This window comes from Haplochromis burtoni, unplaced genomic scaffold (assembly GCF_018398535.1).
Source record: "Haplochromis burtoni strain Fernald_Lab_line unplaced genomic scaffold, NCSU_Asbu1 Contig_98, whole genome shotgun sequence".
NCBI classification, from domain to species: domain Eukaryota; kingdom Metazoa; phylum Chordata; class Actinopteri; order Cichliformes; family Cichlidae; genus Haplochromis; species Haplochromis burtoni.
In genome coordinates, this window is record NW_024582459.1 from 2,010,275 (window position 1) to 2,025,924 (window position 15,650).

General features: G+C 39.5%; 1 protein-coding gene across 1 annotated transcript in view; it reads right to left on the reverse strand.

The window, feature by feature from the left end:
* Positions 1–15,274, reverse strand: part of LOC102308177 (lysine-specific demethylase RSBN1L) — a 40,043-nt gene extending 24,769 nt beyond the window's left edge. The window contains exons 1-2 of the mRNA XM_005927247.3: positions 14,520–15,274; positions 6,564–6,716 (exon numbers count right to left, since the gene is read on the reverse strand). Of these exons, the coding sequence (XP_005927309.1) occupies positions 6,564–6,716; positions 14,520–15,168 (802 nt within the window). The 5' untranslated portion in view covers positions 15,169–15,274. The remainder of the gene's footprint in view (positions 1–6,563; positions 6,717–14,519) is intronic.
* Positions 15,275–15,650: the final 376 nt, after the last annotated feature.

Consider the following 15,650-nt stretch of genomic DNA (forward strand, 5'->3'; position numbering starts at 1 on the left):
GAAAGGCACTATTGAAGGATTTTTGTGCAATACCACAAAATAAGAAGAAACCCAGCTCTGAAGAGACTTTCATGACAGATTTGTTAGAATCCATCATGTGTTATTTGATGCACAGTGGATCAACAAACTCTCCCAGCTCCCTGCTGTGAGAATAGATTTCTCCAAAGTCCTTCTAGAAGCAAGTCTTGCAAGTTAGCAGCAATCTTAAAATGCCAGGAGGCACATTTATTGATGCATCATCTGAATTAACTTTAATTTCAGTGGTCACTGAGAAATAAATGCGCGAGTTATCAGTCAAACGTGATAAAACCCACATCAAAACTTGGCTGACTTTGCCCCAAAACCCCTTTCTCCTGAAGTTATACTTCTATTGCCATCTGCGCCGTTGCAGAGTCCTTCTATAGTTTTCTATCCAAGCTTTGAATGCCGTGTGTCTCTTATGTCACTAAATAAGTGAAATCAGTCTTCTTGCAATAACTGCAGCTCTGAAAATGCAAGTAAAATAAAGTGAAGGGGTGGAAAAATGGAGGCTAGAAGGAGTGAGGTTCTGAAAACAGGTTAAAAAAAGAAAGACAGTAAAATTAAAAGCTTTACTCAGATTTTTGTTATTATTGATTTTAAAGTGTCTAATAATAAACACATTCAGGTACACATTTAATGCCCTACAAACAAAACAACTGAGAATAATGAGTACTAATTGTTTTAAGCAGATGACTCACTGCAAGTTTTCCCCCAGTTGGCATATCTCCTGAGGTGTATACATAAAATAAAGTGAAGAACATTGAAACTAAATCCCTTGAGAAAAGCAGATATGACTAAGCCAGGAAGCACACTCTCCAGTGGCATATTTGCAAAGACATAATACCGTACATGGCAGTCCATCTCTTCAACGCCTCAGGCAGGACAACATGGAACATGCAAATTTATGCAAAGTGCTACTGTATCTGTTTGTCTATGTGTGAGTGTGTGTGTGTGTGTGTGTGTGTGTGTGTGTGTCAAAGCATGACAATTTGGATACATGTTGCTTTCTAGTTTCTGATTCCACAGTTATTGTGTAAACACATGGACACGTATGCATTTACAGTAAATATATACGTGCACTTCAGTCATGATGACAGTGGTCCTGCTGCCCTCACCTCACTAACGCACATGCACAAATACACAGCTTTAGTCTAGTGTGTACCCCACACAAGTTCAATGCCACACAAGAAAGGAGGGAGACAGAAGAAAGCACAGTGGGGGTGGGGGTATTTGCAGTACAATAGCCGAGCTACTAATCCAAAAGCGCTTTAACCCATAGTCACCCTCCCCCAATTCCCTGTACACCCAAACAGACGTTTATTCCTTCAACCTCCATCAAATCACAGATGAAGCAAGTTCAACATACCCAGGATCTCTTTCTGTGATCTGGCTTCACTTACCCCGATGTCAGGCTAAGCAGTCACACAAAGGCGGTTATCAACTGGATAACTGAACCCAGGGTTTCCCAATCTAGCTACACATGAACGAGGCGGTGTTGGCAGCGTGTGACCAATCACAAACATGGAGAGGCCAACCGGCAGCACAGCGGAATATTTTACCTATAACATTAAAACAAGTGTGAAGTGATTGCTGAAGGGAGCAAAGCTGCTGTTACCTAAACAGCAGTGTGATTGATAGAAAAAGCACTGTACAGTAAGTGTAGTACTACAAAGCTCTGTCTGAATGTGTGCACTCTAAAAGCTTTAGTCAACAAGACTTAAAGTGCTATGCCAGCTATGTAAGTTTACCAGTTTCACTGGGTCTATCTTTAATACGCCGGAGAATGTGACAGTTATGATCATGTCATAACACTGTATACAAGGTTACAGTAATATGAAACCATTTTAAAATTGCTTACAGCCAATAGTAAGAAAAAAAGCAAAACTATATTAATGCTCTTTAGTGAGACACAAAAACGTCCACGGTCAAAAGGTCCCAGAGATCATCCAGGAAATAGCCTATTATTTTCCAGACAACTGATTGGTCATTAGGTGGTGATTTTGTACCTTTCAGTCTTTTATCTGGAATATAGCCTGCTTTGAAGCACATTCAGTGTGCTTCATTGTTTATCGTACCAACGCTGAAAGTGTCTATTAATGAATATAACCTATTTTTCTGAAAAATTATAATATATACTTTATTTAAATAAATAAATAAATAAAATAAGGCCTTAAAAAAATGAAAATCATAATAGACAAATGGAGTTGCTGCAACATGTTGCCACTTGAAAACATGTTTTGTCTGGTTTTAAATCTTCTCTGGATTATAAAACTCAATTCAATACTGTTTTATTTTACAACAGTTGCCTCAAGGTCCTCTATATAGCAAAGAAAGAGCCTACAAATTTTCCAAAGAAAAAAGCCCAACAATCACATTGGAGTAAACACTTGGCAACAATGGGAAGGAAAAAAACTCCCTTTTAACAGGAAGAGCAACAAATATCTTGTTAAAGGAATACAGTTCACTGCATTTCTATTTGCGAGCTGTAAAGGGGAACAAGGATCTACACTTCTATCAGAAACCAATAAAAAACTGTTTCAACTGTATGTTTACTTGATGGTACAAACAGTTGATGGTCTAACTGTCTTTTGTTCATTTTATGTGTACCCTGATGAAGGCTACAGGTCAAACACAATGAAGAACAACTTTATTGCTTTACCAAACTACAAGTGTTGTTCGACCTTCAACCCAGAAAGTTGGAAGCAGGTGAATTTATGCCATAAACATCTACTCTACACAACAGTCTATGTTACCAAGTCAGCTGCCTATTTCTGCAAATTTTACAAAGAACAAGTTATTGTGCTCCTTCTTTCTATTTGGCTTAAAACCAACATGCTCCCACTGGTGATGTTTTGGCTTAACAGCTAAATCCATGCTGTTAATTCTCAACAGCTGCTTATTGCAGTGCAGCCGGCGCAATAGTTTAACTTGATCACCTTGAAGTGCCATTAATAGAAGAGGGCAAAACTGGTGAAAAACAACATGAAAATAGTGATGTCATTTCATCCAGCTGTGTTTAAAGAGGTACAATTAGTCAGCTGAAATTATTATGATCAGGTGATTGTGAAGTAAATGTGACAGGCTTATTATTACGTGCCAAACATTAAAAAAAAAAATCTTGTATCAGTCAGGCTTGTTGCATTCATTACTGTAGAAAAATCACATTATATCTAGGGTAAAATACATTTTCCTGAAATAACCAATGAACTAAATCATTAGACTTAATTTGATCTGCTAACAACCAGTTTTAATTATCCATTATAATAGGTCTACTTGCTCAGCCATTGGCAGCTGCTCTAAAAAAATTAAAATTGTAACTTAATATTGCACATACATGTTCACTCTGCTGATGACTTTTCCTGGGCAAAAACTGCAACTTCCCTTTTGTTTATACACAAACAAATGCATAGTTGGACCATTTGGCTGGATGGTCATGATCAGTTTATGGTCAGATAAATTCCCACTCAAATAAACACACACACAGACCCACTATCAAACAGCCTCACTGGCAGTAAAGCAGACTTACTGTCAGAATGGTCATTTGCTGCTTATTGATTTCCTATACACGTTTCCACTGGCTGCCCCTCTCTCTCCTGGTCGTCCTTTTCAATTGTAAACTTAACACTCTCTCACTGATTAAATTTCTAACTTTCACTCCCGGTCTCTCTGTCACTGTAATACCCTCTGATTAAATGCCACACTCACTATTACAGAAAACCTTCTCTCTGGTGGGGAGAGCCCCCCCTGCCCCGCCTCAAAAATCTAATCGCAGGTTTCAGTGCGTCCCTTAAACAAGTGATTAAATAGCGGACTCTCTCACAGGACGGCTGCAGGATTAACACATGCCTCTTGCTCTCAGTCCAGTCTTTTCTTAACTCTACCCTCATAATGAGGGAATGAACCAGCATTACTAGGAAGTGTGGCCTTTTGACAGAAAATGGGAAGATTGAAATAGTGCACCAATTTATCCGTCTGTAATTTCCATCTGCAGCCACTGGTCACACTATGTGCCCAAAGCACAGCTAAGTCCTTGAAATGTCACAGCGGGGTCGTGACATACCATAACAAACTCCCCCAGAGCTCTCCAGCAAATCAAATCAATTGAAGTAAAATTGGCATTGACACGTGTCAATAAGTGGTTTGTGCGTATGAGCCTGTGTCACTCTTTATTAAAAAAAAAAAAGAGTGGGATGGGGTGGATCTTAAAAAGCAAAACATCCCTGTTGATAAATGGCTGAACTCAGATTACTCGCGCACAGTTAGGTGGAGATTATGATCACAGCGCTCTGCAAATAATTCACTACTGTCAAAAGGTTAACAATGAAAGTCGCCGTTGCACCGCATTGATAAGGTGTGCACGCACACGCACACAGGTGAGCCTGACTTCATCACCAGCAGGGTTGCATCAATAATGGATGCAGACAAGTGTTTAAAGAAAACCGCCATCTTAATGTATACAAAACTGAACAACAAAAGAAATGTGTTTAAGAGCAAAAATATATTTTTCTCATCATTCTAAGAAGATCTGTGACAAGAATATTTAAAAGTTTGATCTAGATAATCACCCATCAGTCACACTCTAATAAACAGGAAGTTAAAACCATGCCTGACAACAGAAACAAGCACAGAAAGGCAATTACATGAGAGAGTAACAAAGCTAAACATATTTAGGGTTGCAACTATTAATCATATTAAAATGAGTTGGGGGTTTTGTCAATTGTTTTAATTAACTATAATATAAAAAGACAACCACTTTAAGTTTTCTATTTCTGGGACAAGAAAATGGATTTTGAAGAGGGCCAATCACACTCAAGTTTTGCTTGAGCTGCTTATAATTTTTGTTTTGATCTTATACCAGGCCTGTGTGAGACCAATCAGTTCATCTACTGTCAGAAACTAACCATTTTGGCTCCCTTTCTTCCCCCTTTAAGCCATCTTTCTTTTCATTGGCTGCCTATCCCAAACTGAAATTTATATTGGCTATATATAATAATGATAATAGATTACATTTATATAGCGCTTTTCTAGACACTCAAAGCGCTATATATACACATCAAAATATGTTTACAGGAGATGGGATTTAATATAATCTGGTATTTAGCTGTGCTGATGCATCTAATCAAACAACTGTGTGACATGCGTATAGTAACGAGTAGGTCATACACTCGCCTTCGTGATCACAATCTAATCCTTTATGACCATCTCCCTGAAGATGATCATCTTCAGACCATCTGCTGCTCAACACAGAAGCTACCATTAATGTGCTGCTCTTATTTCTTTGGTGTTTGTATTTTTTTTTTTAAATTCAATATAAAATAAGGTCAATACAGCATGTAAGCTGCTGGCTTTGGGAACGTGGAAAAGCATTAAAAGTAGCATGAACACAGTCAGGTAATTGCATATTTAAAAAAAACAACAACAAAGTGATTTTGGCCTTCCACCAAAGAACCAACATTTTTTTCAATATTTAATAAAATTTAATCAAACTTGATATACATTTTTGTTTATCAAATGGGTAGTTAACAGGAAAATGTATGCAAAACTACATGAGGACTTGTTGTGTTTACACACAGCCTTCCCCTCAAAGGCCCATTTAACCCAGGAAAAGCCCTGATCAATGACATTAAAAAAAAGAGGATTTTCAAACTGAAATTACAGTCAGGACCTTTATATGGAACAATATTTGGAGCATTTTTATTCTGTTTGGACTTTTAAAAACACAAAAATAAGACTGCACATAAACAGAGCTACTGTAAAACATGTACTCTAATGGTCAAACATTAAAGAATCACATCAGAAATACTTATTTAAACCAACCTGAGAACAAGAGCAGGCAGAAATAAACACCAATAAAGCTACAAAGATTATAAAAGACGACGAACTAGCAGAGACAAAGGGAGCAAGAAATGGGAACAGGAGGGGATGACAGACTGTGAAGACTCTCAGCGTCTCCTATTACAACCACTGCTGCCTTAATTCAATAAACCATAAGGGCTAAATAAACCATAGGCACCAACTCTACATGTGAGGAGCAGCAAAGTGCAAAGGTCAACCTAACACCAGGGATCAAGTTCTCAGTGAAAATAAAAGGTTGTAACTCTGGTCACACTTGAAGAGTTCAGCCATGACAGCTACAGTGCTAAACTGGACCTTTTCTAGCACACTGGTAGAATTATTTTTCTGTTTTTACCCTAACACCCACTGGGATGCTGAGCAGTTGTGTATGCAGCTTGTACATTGGAAACATAATGATGATTTACTGTACAGCGCACTGTGGAAGTGGGTCATGTTTGGTTACCTTAGCAGCAGATCTGAGCTCCATTTGTATATGGAAAAAACAGTATTTATGACTCAATGCTATGCTGCAACATGTGTGATGTGTTTTATTTGCATGGTTTTTGTTTCATTTATTGCACACAACAGCAGCAGCAAATTAAACGCTGATCCATTTTAATGTGCAACTTTCTCTAATAATAGAAAGAATCATTTAATTCATCTCTATAAAAGTCACTTAGTATGCATGTGTGCAAGTTTCCACCAACCTTTAATCGGCTGCTTGACTTCTCCATTCTCCCTCTTGATCTCATTCATCACTTTGTGCTTCTTCTTCTCCTTTTCTTTCTCTCGCTCTTTGACCTTCTTCTTCTCCCTCTCCTCTCGCTCCCTCTCCTTCGCCTTGTCCTTGGTGGAGTGATCTGTGGAAGCAGTGAGCAACGTTTCATGTCTCGATGGTGAAAGCACATTAGCATAAGATCTCAGATGTACCCCCACGCAAGCATGTACACAGATGTTTGAGTGCACTTTGCTCGCTCCGATTTGCTTCTCTAACAGCTCACCTGTTCTCTTGCCAAGCCCTTCACCTTTGCTATCACTCTTGACTTTTAATTTTGTTGATCTTTCCTCTACAAATGTTTTTTCCCTACTGCGAAAGGAAAAAAAAAAATCATCCCATCGCCAAACCCATACTTTTATCTAAGCCCTGCAATGACCTTCCCTTTGAGAATGCAGTAGCCGCTCTGCAACTTCACTCAAAACAGCACAGTTTCATCAAGACACACCTCATCCCCAAAAAACGTAACCCTCTACTATCATTAATATGTTCCCATTTAATTTTAAAAGTCCTAAAATCCTCTCTTTGCTTTTCAGCTTATTTTCTTTTCCTTTTCCTGCACGTCTCCATCCGAGTGTTGAGCAAGTGTAGCACATTGAGGAATTGGAGTGCGCTCTAATGCAACGCTCTGTGCAAATCGCTGCGGATGAGAGCATCAGTTTTAAAATGTCAGTATCACTTGCACACACCTTTTCAGCTGGATTGTTGGAAAGCTTTCGGAAAGGTGTGTTTAAGTGTGAGGCACCCCGGCAAACAGACATTTATTCTTTAAATCTGCACGTCTCCCCTCCAGCTGAGCTAAAAACCCTTACCCATCTTCAAATAACCCTCGTTTTATACATTTTTGTATTCCTTGATTTGCTTTATATTTTTTAATTTCCTCATGAAAAAAAATCCTTTGTGTTTTCCATAGTGTTATTTTGTCCATTCCTTCTTTTCCTTCCCAGAGAACTTTTTTTCCCCCCTTTGAACTCAGTCGGATCCATCTTTGAAAGGAAGCCGTGTTTTCAGACTGTTCACTCTTCTGTGGATGTAGGGAGTGGGAAAGTGAACACAGTGTGGTTGCACTCCCTGTTTGTGGGATCAAAGGAGAAAAAAAGCTTTCAAAGTAAAAAGGCTTATAGGAGCATTAGGAGAATTAGATGTACATTGATACATTTTTCCATCATAGTACTTAAATACATTTCAGCAGACTGTTTTGCTTTTGCTACTTAAGACGCAGGTGATCATGCTCCTCATAGCTTGTGGTGAATAGTGGAATGCCAAGGATGTCAACGTTCCCTATGCAAAAGAAATGCTGCTAAATTACTAGACAGTGTAAGCTGCCTAGTGGAAAAAAACAGCACGTCTCAAAACGACAATTTAGCTCTACAGGAAACAGCCTACAAAAGAGCGCTCACTCAGATCTGTTGCCAGATTTATAAAAACATTTAAGGCCATGCCAGAGCAGTTACATTCATAAGCCTTAACTTTAGAGGAAATGGCAGTAAATTAGTCCAGGTGGCTGATGTGAACTGAAAATATACAGTGAAGCATGTTGATTTCTCTCACCTCGAGAGAAGGGGCTTTCCCGTGAAATAAAGAAAATAACAGGGTGAAACCAGGGTTTTAACTGATGACACGATCCGAGAAAAGATGTCAAGGCTTCGATGGTCACAAGTTCTAAAGCTAAGTTCATATTTCCAGGGCAAAACAGCACAAAACTAGAGATCTGAATGAATTTGAAATGAACGGTATCCATGTGACTGAAGCATGTTTTCTTCCCCCTCTTCATTCCGTTTTCTGATTTTCTAGCAGCAGCCAGTTAGGAAGGGAAACACAGCAGGTAGTTTTCACGGTTTGGATGATCACAGGAGAGATAAAACTTTGAAAGACAGAGAGCCAGAGGTCGGCAGTTAGTAAACTTCAACGACGCAACCACTCATCTATACCTCATTTCTTCTTATCAAGAAAAATTACGCCAAAATAAAAATTATCAGAAAATATAAAAAAATGTGCATTCTGACATTTTAAAGTTGTTACATTTCAAAGGGAACCCCAGATCCCTCCAATTGTCTGCCATTAAAAATTAAGTAGCAATAACAAAGCATAATTTATAGTTTCAACATCAAAAGTGCACCAGCTTAATGCCCATATTTACCCGCTAGCTGCTAATTCACATGATAAAAAGTGCATTTTGGGTAAATTTTAAACAGTCATATCACCATTAGTGATAGGTGGCTTATTATGTTAAAGGTCTGCTTTATACTGCCATTATGATACCAGGCTTATCCTCTAGCCAAGGTTTCTCTTGTGGCAAAATCATTTTCGAATACAGGCCAAAGTTTCATTTGAGGTTCTATTTACTTGGGAAAGGTGTCACAGTGGTCCAGTGGTAAGTAATGTCACTTCACAGCAAGAAGGTTCCACCCAGCTGCAGACTTTCCATGCATGCATGTTTTTTGCTCATTTGTCGGCTCGTCTTCCTGTGCCTGTGTGGGCTCCCTAAGGATACCCCAGCTTCCTTTCACAGTCCAAAGACATGCTTGTTAGGTTAACTGGTGATTCTGGGATTGGATATCAGTGTAACAGTGAGGCTGCGTCCACACAAGAAACTATCGGCAGCAACCTGGCAACCCCAAGAAGTCAATGACTTCAACAACATATGGGAGGGGAAAAAAGAAAAAGAAAAAAAGAAGATCATTCTAGATATAAAGGTTTTCTCAACAGAAACTACCAGTGAGACTGCAGGATACTGCTGATTGACATATGACATGGTAGTAAATACATTAGAGGCTTACCTAGGCAACGAGTGGCCATTGCCCAAGGATACGCTACCATTGGTGTCACTATCTAAAGCCTGGAATGTCTACATATCTACCAGCCGGTAACTTAGAGGGATGGGCTTCTTCTTCATCTGTTCATTGTGCTTTTTTCTTTGTTGGGGGGGATGGGGGTGGTAATTAACAAGACCATGCAAATCTTGTTTTTTCTGGAAGAATCTGAGGCCTTCAAAGATTAGACACACTGAGCTCTCCACTGTGAACAACACAGTTTGAGCAGAATTTTCATGTGAAAATGTGCTGGATACTTGCAAGCTCACATTTTCAGCAGTAAACATGCTCTCTGTGAGATGCTGAGCATAATGGGAAGAAGAAAAAAAAAACTTGCCCAAGGCCAAGCATGTGTTCATATTTTAAGGAGAAAAAAAATCAAAATGCAAAACACTGTAACAGGGAGCTCAGCATTTTATCAGTTTCCCATCAGTATATACATGTACTGCAACTGTAAATACGGTTGCAGTACATGTTAAAATGAAGGCGATTTTAATAGAAAAAATATATGATATGTGTGAAACTAGCTGTTAAATCTAAGCATGATCAAAAAACATTAAAGAAAAAAAAAAATCACTGCAGGGCTGCAGGTACACTCGTCTCTCAGGAAAATCCTGCTACTCCAGATGGTCAGTCCACCCCTGCTGGTGTGGCAAATCCATGCTTCACCAACCAAAATGATTTAGCAATAGGACTCATACAGTGTTTGTCATTGTATTGGCAATGCACACGCTGTGCTAAGGATCTTGCCATTTTTTTCAGAGGAAAAAATACAAATTAAAAAAAAAAAAAAAAAAAGCTAAGAGAAACTTAATTGGGCGATGATGGTAGTTAAGCTTCATTTTCTCCTCAGTGTAATTCAGATGTGCAGCTCCAGACATATTTGGTGGTTCTTTAAGCATGGTAAATTTACATCCACACAATAAACTAATTATGGGCTTTTAACAGTAGATAGAAATGCAGAGAAGTCAAAGCTACAACACAAAACAACCGTAACACTTGCCAAAAACAGAACTGGTTACATGAATTTTAATCTCTGCATTATGCAGCACAAGTGTGTGAATGGGCATAATATTAGGCTTTTGCACAAACAGATACACTTAAGGACTTGATAATATTCTTGCTTCTGCATATTAAAATGGAAACAGACCGGAATTATGCTTTTAATATCACTATAAAATTGCAAAAGGTAATGACGAATTAATATCTACAGAATCTGCTCTCAGATTTGTTGACTGTAAGCATTGATGGTCTAAAGCTCCCACTAAATGAAGCTTCAATTATTCAATCAATAGAAAGAGGACAGCACTTTTGCTTTTTCTGTTAACAATGGTTATTAACAAAGGCAAGTTTGGAGACTCTAGCTGGTAAAAAAAAAACAAAAAAAAAAAACGAGTAAACAGCAACTACATGATTGAGATCAGCAGCAAGCAAAGCCTGTCTGGCTATAAGCCCAATAAAACCAAGGTTAAACATCAGCTACTGCTACTTAAGGGAGGCTCGCTGACAAATCGTGGCCGGTGGTAACATTTTGTGCAGCACTACAGTAAACTTCATTTATCAACAGTTCATGTCATCCTGTGATATAGCAGTGCAGAACAAGAATTTCAATTCAGTTAGTGGCGGGCAATGTACTTGATGATTAAATAACATACAAGTACCAGCTAATATACCTACTATAGCTTCTCAAAGGCTTCTTAATGTACAGTTTGTTTGGCTGCAAATACCGCCTGGCATACAGTGCTGGAAAGATGAAACCTTTCAACTGCTTATCCTCGTTGCTTGTGGTATTAATTATGTGACACAACAATTAATGAAAGCAACTCTCTATAGTAGGTGTTGGAACTGAGCAGAGAGACTGAGAATGAAGAGAAGAGACTGGAAGCACATCTGAAGAGGAGAGCTACGCCTGCTGTTTGGAGGTTTTTAAAAATAAAAATTGGTATTGATGTCATTTTTGTGCAACATTTTCTTTGTATACTGGAATGCTTTCACTGGAACTTGGTCATGAAAACTCTGAGAACCTCTGATTATGGCTAAATGTATTCGACAAACTGCATTTGCAATATCAAACTGTGTGTAAATATAACAACAGCTCAGAAGGCTGCATAAATACCTTACACAAGGTCAAACTTGATTTGCAACTAGCTCGACTTCCCAATTATACCTACAGCTTAAAAATTCCCTTTTCTTGGTCTACTGCTCACTGCACTTTGTCTGACTCATGTATCCTATTTCAGCATCAAATGTAACTGGCAGTCACAGTTCCCTGGCACTTGCTTTTGCCACTAATAATATTACCATGATGATGTGATACTCTTTGGATCCCTGTAGGAAAGATTCTTTCCTTGCAGGAAGGTCAGAGCATAAATTGGCCTCAAATACATGTCCTTCCGCAGAACAGCAATCTTGTCAATTTTCTCATTTTGTTTAGAATTAATGTACATTTTGAGCTCCACATTCACACACTTCCTCATCTTCTACTTAATATAATTACAGTCTCCTACTGCTGGCCATTGAGCAACTCACTAAAGCAATTAGAGGTTCAGCGCTTTACTCAAGAGCACCTCAGTGAAACTGTTGCAGGAGCGGTTTTAGTTATCACTACTAAAGGCTGCATCTATATTTAGCTAGTCAGGTCCAGAAATGAAAATCATAAGCTGCACTAAGTGACTTTAAGTGGTATAACTGCCTAATGGAAAATATTCATTACAGAGTTTGGGGTGAAAATGACACATTATCTGCAAAGCAAATCATGTGATGTTTTGTGGGTAATCGTTAAAGCCACATCTATGTGTTTTAAATAAAACGCTGCCACCAGCCACATATTTACATGAACATATTAAAGTTGCACTTAGCGCAGCCTGTTTACAAGACTGCGTGTCTCAAAGTGTTTAGGGCTACAGGCCAACAACACGTACCCTAATTGTTTGCGGTGACTGTTCAGAGTATGTCATGATCTCTTAAACTACCCAACTGGAAAAGGGTGACATCATGCAATCACATGTGCCCACCCTTTCTAGTGTCTAAACATTTAACAAGTGAATACATGTCCACACATTGGCAAGCACAAATGTGCATATGCATGGGTTTTGGCACGATGCTTTGGTGTGACAAAAGGATGCTGATAATAAGTATTTGCATCCTTACTGACTTCTTGGTGTTTTTTGCATATTTGTCAAACTTATGTTTGAGATGATTAAACAAATTTTAAATGTTAGACAATGATAACCTGAGAAAATACAAAATTAGGTTTTATAATAATTTCACTGATTAGAGGAAACCAACAACAATAAAAAAACAAAACAAAAAAAAAACAATCAAACACAAAAAAATGCCCAAAAAGCTAACAACTCTCCAAACCTACCTGTGGAAGAAAATAATGCCTTGTGAACTTAATAACGGGTTATGTCACCCACCGCAGCAAGAACTGCGATCAAGTATTTACAATAACCAGCAATGAGTGTTTTATATCGCTGTGGGGAAATTTTGGCTCACTCTTTGCAGAATTTTTCTTTTTTTTTTAAATTCAACCACAATGGAGGGGTTTTTTGTTTTGTTTTTGTTTTTTTATTTTTACCATGAACGACCTGTTTAAGGTCATTCCAAAGATTCTTAAACTGATTTTCTTTACAACTGAATGAGCTTATCACCGATCAATTATGGGATGTCACCCAGGTCCTGAAGCAACAAAGCAGCTCCAGACCATCACCATCATTTAAGTGATTTCTTGTTTTCAAAGCTGTGGAAGTGATCGAGCCTGCTTTTAATTATGATTTAACAAGGAGGGGCAGTTACTTTTTCACACGGGGCCAGGTAGATTTAGAAAGCTATTCTCCTTTAATACATTAAACCATCATTTAAAAATCTGTTTTTGTATTTACTCAGGTTAACTTTGTGTAATAGCAAATGTGTGTGATGAACCGAAACTAATGTGCAAAAAAGAAAAGAGAAATCAGGAAAGGGGCAAATACTTTCACAACACCACGCACCATTTTAAAGGACGCAATCGAGAAAATAAGACTATTTATCTCCCTCTCCCACCCAACCATCTAAATGGCATTTAACATGTGCAGTGGCCACGCTCAAAACAAAATATTCTCATTAAAGTCCAAGTGTAATTACAACATTGTAGCAATAAAGATGTCTGTGTAGAAATGAATGCTTTGGGGGTGTGAAGGTTGAATTTCTGCATGTACCACTGTAGATGATGCAGTATCAACAAGCCACGGAGCTCTGTGTCTGTTTCCCCTTACAGCCTGGGGTTACAGAGGGGGGCGTGGTGCTCTACCAAAACAACACTTACCCTATAATGGCGGGCGGTTTTTATATTGTTATGACAGCACACATGTAACGCCAGGACATACACAGCTCCCAAGGAAAATAAATACTTGCACGCGCAGGGATGTCATTGATTAACGAGTCTCAACTATAACGCTGTGACAAATGACAGCTCGTTTTTATAAGCGTTTTTAAGATGCCGTTATTTATTAATTTGTTTATCTTTTAACTGTACTAGGTCAGTGGTTAACGTATATAAACAAGGGTGGATATGTTTAGTCAATGCGACGTTAATATGTTAAAAAAAAAATTACCGCAGGACGAGCGCGGCTGGTTGAGATAACGGCCAGGTCGCGCGACTATACTGCTCTGGAACGCGGCTCCAGTAGAGCTCGAGGGTCCACAAGCGGGTGAACAGGCAACGGAAAGCTGGCAGCCATACTCCGCAGAGACTCCATCGATTAAAACTGCTGCGCTTTCACACGCTCCAAACTCGACGCGAACACGTTCCCGAGCGACCAAATATCAATTAATGCAACGCTCGAGGATTTTTTTCGGGCATCTTGCACGACGTTAAGGGGCGCCCTTTTCAACAGCAGCCATTCCGAAAAACGGGACCGTTTACAGGCAGATGAGAAAGCAGAGAAACTGTACACTCCGGGGCACATGTTCGTATCCCGAGCGGCTAGCCAAGTCACTATAAAAGGGCAGAACTCTAGCCTGCTTATAATAAACACAAAGTTTATTAATGCCACTAACTAACTCACAAAATAGATGAAAACATAATGGCTTACCTTTTGGTGGCAACGTGACATCTCCATTTTCTTTCTTCGCTGCAGAAATGTTATTAAATTTACCGACGTCGTTATTAACAGTAGTCCCAGATCCGGAGGTCAACAACAGTTTATGTTTCTTTTTCTCCTCTCCGCCTCCTTTCCCCTTTTCCCTCTCTTTCTCTCGCTGTTTATCCTTACTTAGTTTCTTGGATTTGGAGGAAGAAGGTGCCTTATGGAGGAAGAAATCGCTCTGTTTAAAGACTTTGTGATGGGTTATCGGTGTCTGGGACCCACCAGTAGCACCCACCGGAGACGGGTTGTTGTTGCTGCTGCTGGTGGCCGTCTTAACCGGACTACAGCTCCACAAGCCCGAGCTGCTGCCATAACTCTGCAGCTTCGTGTGCTGCTGGAGTTTCTCTTTACCGCTACCGTTGCCTCCCACTCCTGCGTCCCTGTTGAGTTTCTTGGGTTTAACGCTCCTCTCTTCGACTCGGACCTTCTTGGGCGGCGGCGGCTGGTTGAAATCACGGGAAGACTGGGAGTGGTTATCAAGGGTTCCTTTCGCCTCGGTCGGCTTGCCGAGCGCGCTTTGAACGGAGGCTACAGTAGGAGTAGTAGCAAGAGAGGCAGCTCCAGAGAGGTGAATACTGCCCTGCGAGTCAGCCATCTTGAGGCTTCTCTCTCTATTTACTCTCTTCCCCCAACGGCAGCCGATGCTGCTTTTTTTCCGCGACGTTCAGACAGGCGATGAAGGGGCGGGGCCGAACTTGAATTGACAGTCAGGCAGCGAGGAGGCGGGACTCAGGCTCGACTGACAGGTAGCGAGGGGAAAAAATAGAGGCGGGGCTTAAGTATCTGTGCCTTAGCAGCATGTGTTGTATTTTACGTACGATCTATGGCATTTTGTGTTTATGAAACAAGGAAAGGTGTAGATTTTAACTATGAGGAGCCAAATATTTCTAAAGCTCAACAACTTTTTGAGTACTGAAATGCAGCCCTTAGATTTTTAAGATTAAATTTAAATCATATGCCAACTTTCATTGCTCCAAATCGCAACAAAGTTATATTTTAAAGGGAGAGATCCTACAGCATTATGGACCAAAACCATACAATCCAACAGTTTTCTCTTGCATAATATTTGGGGACAGT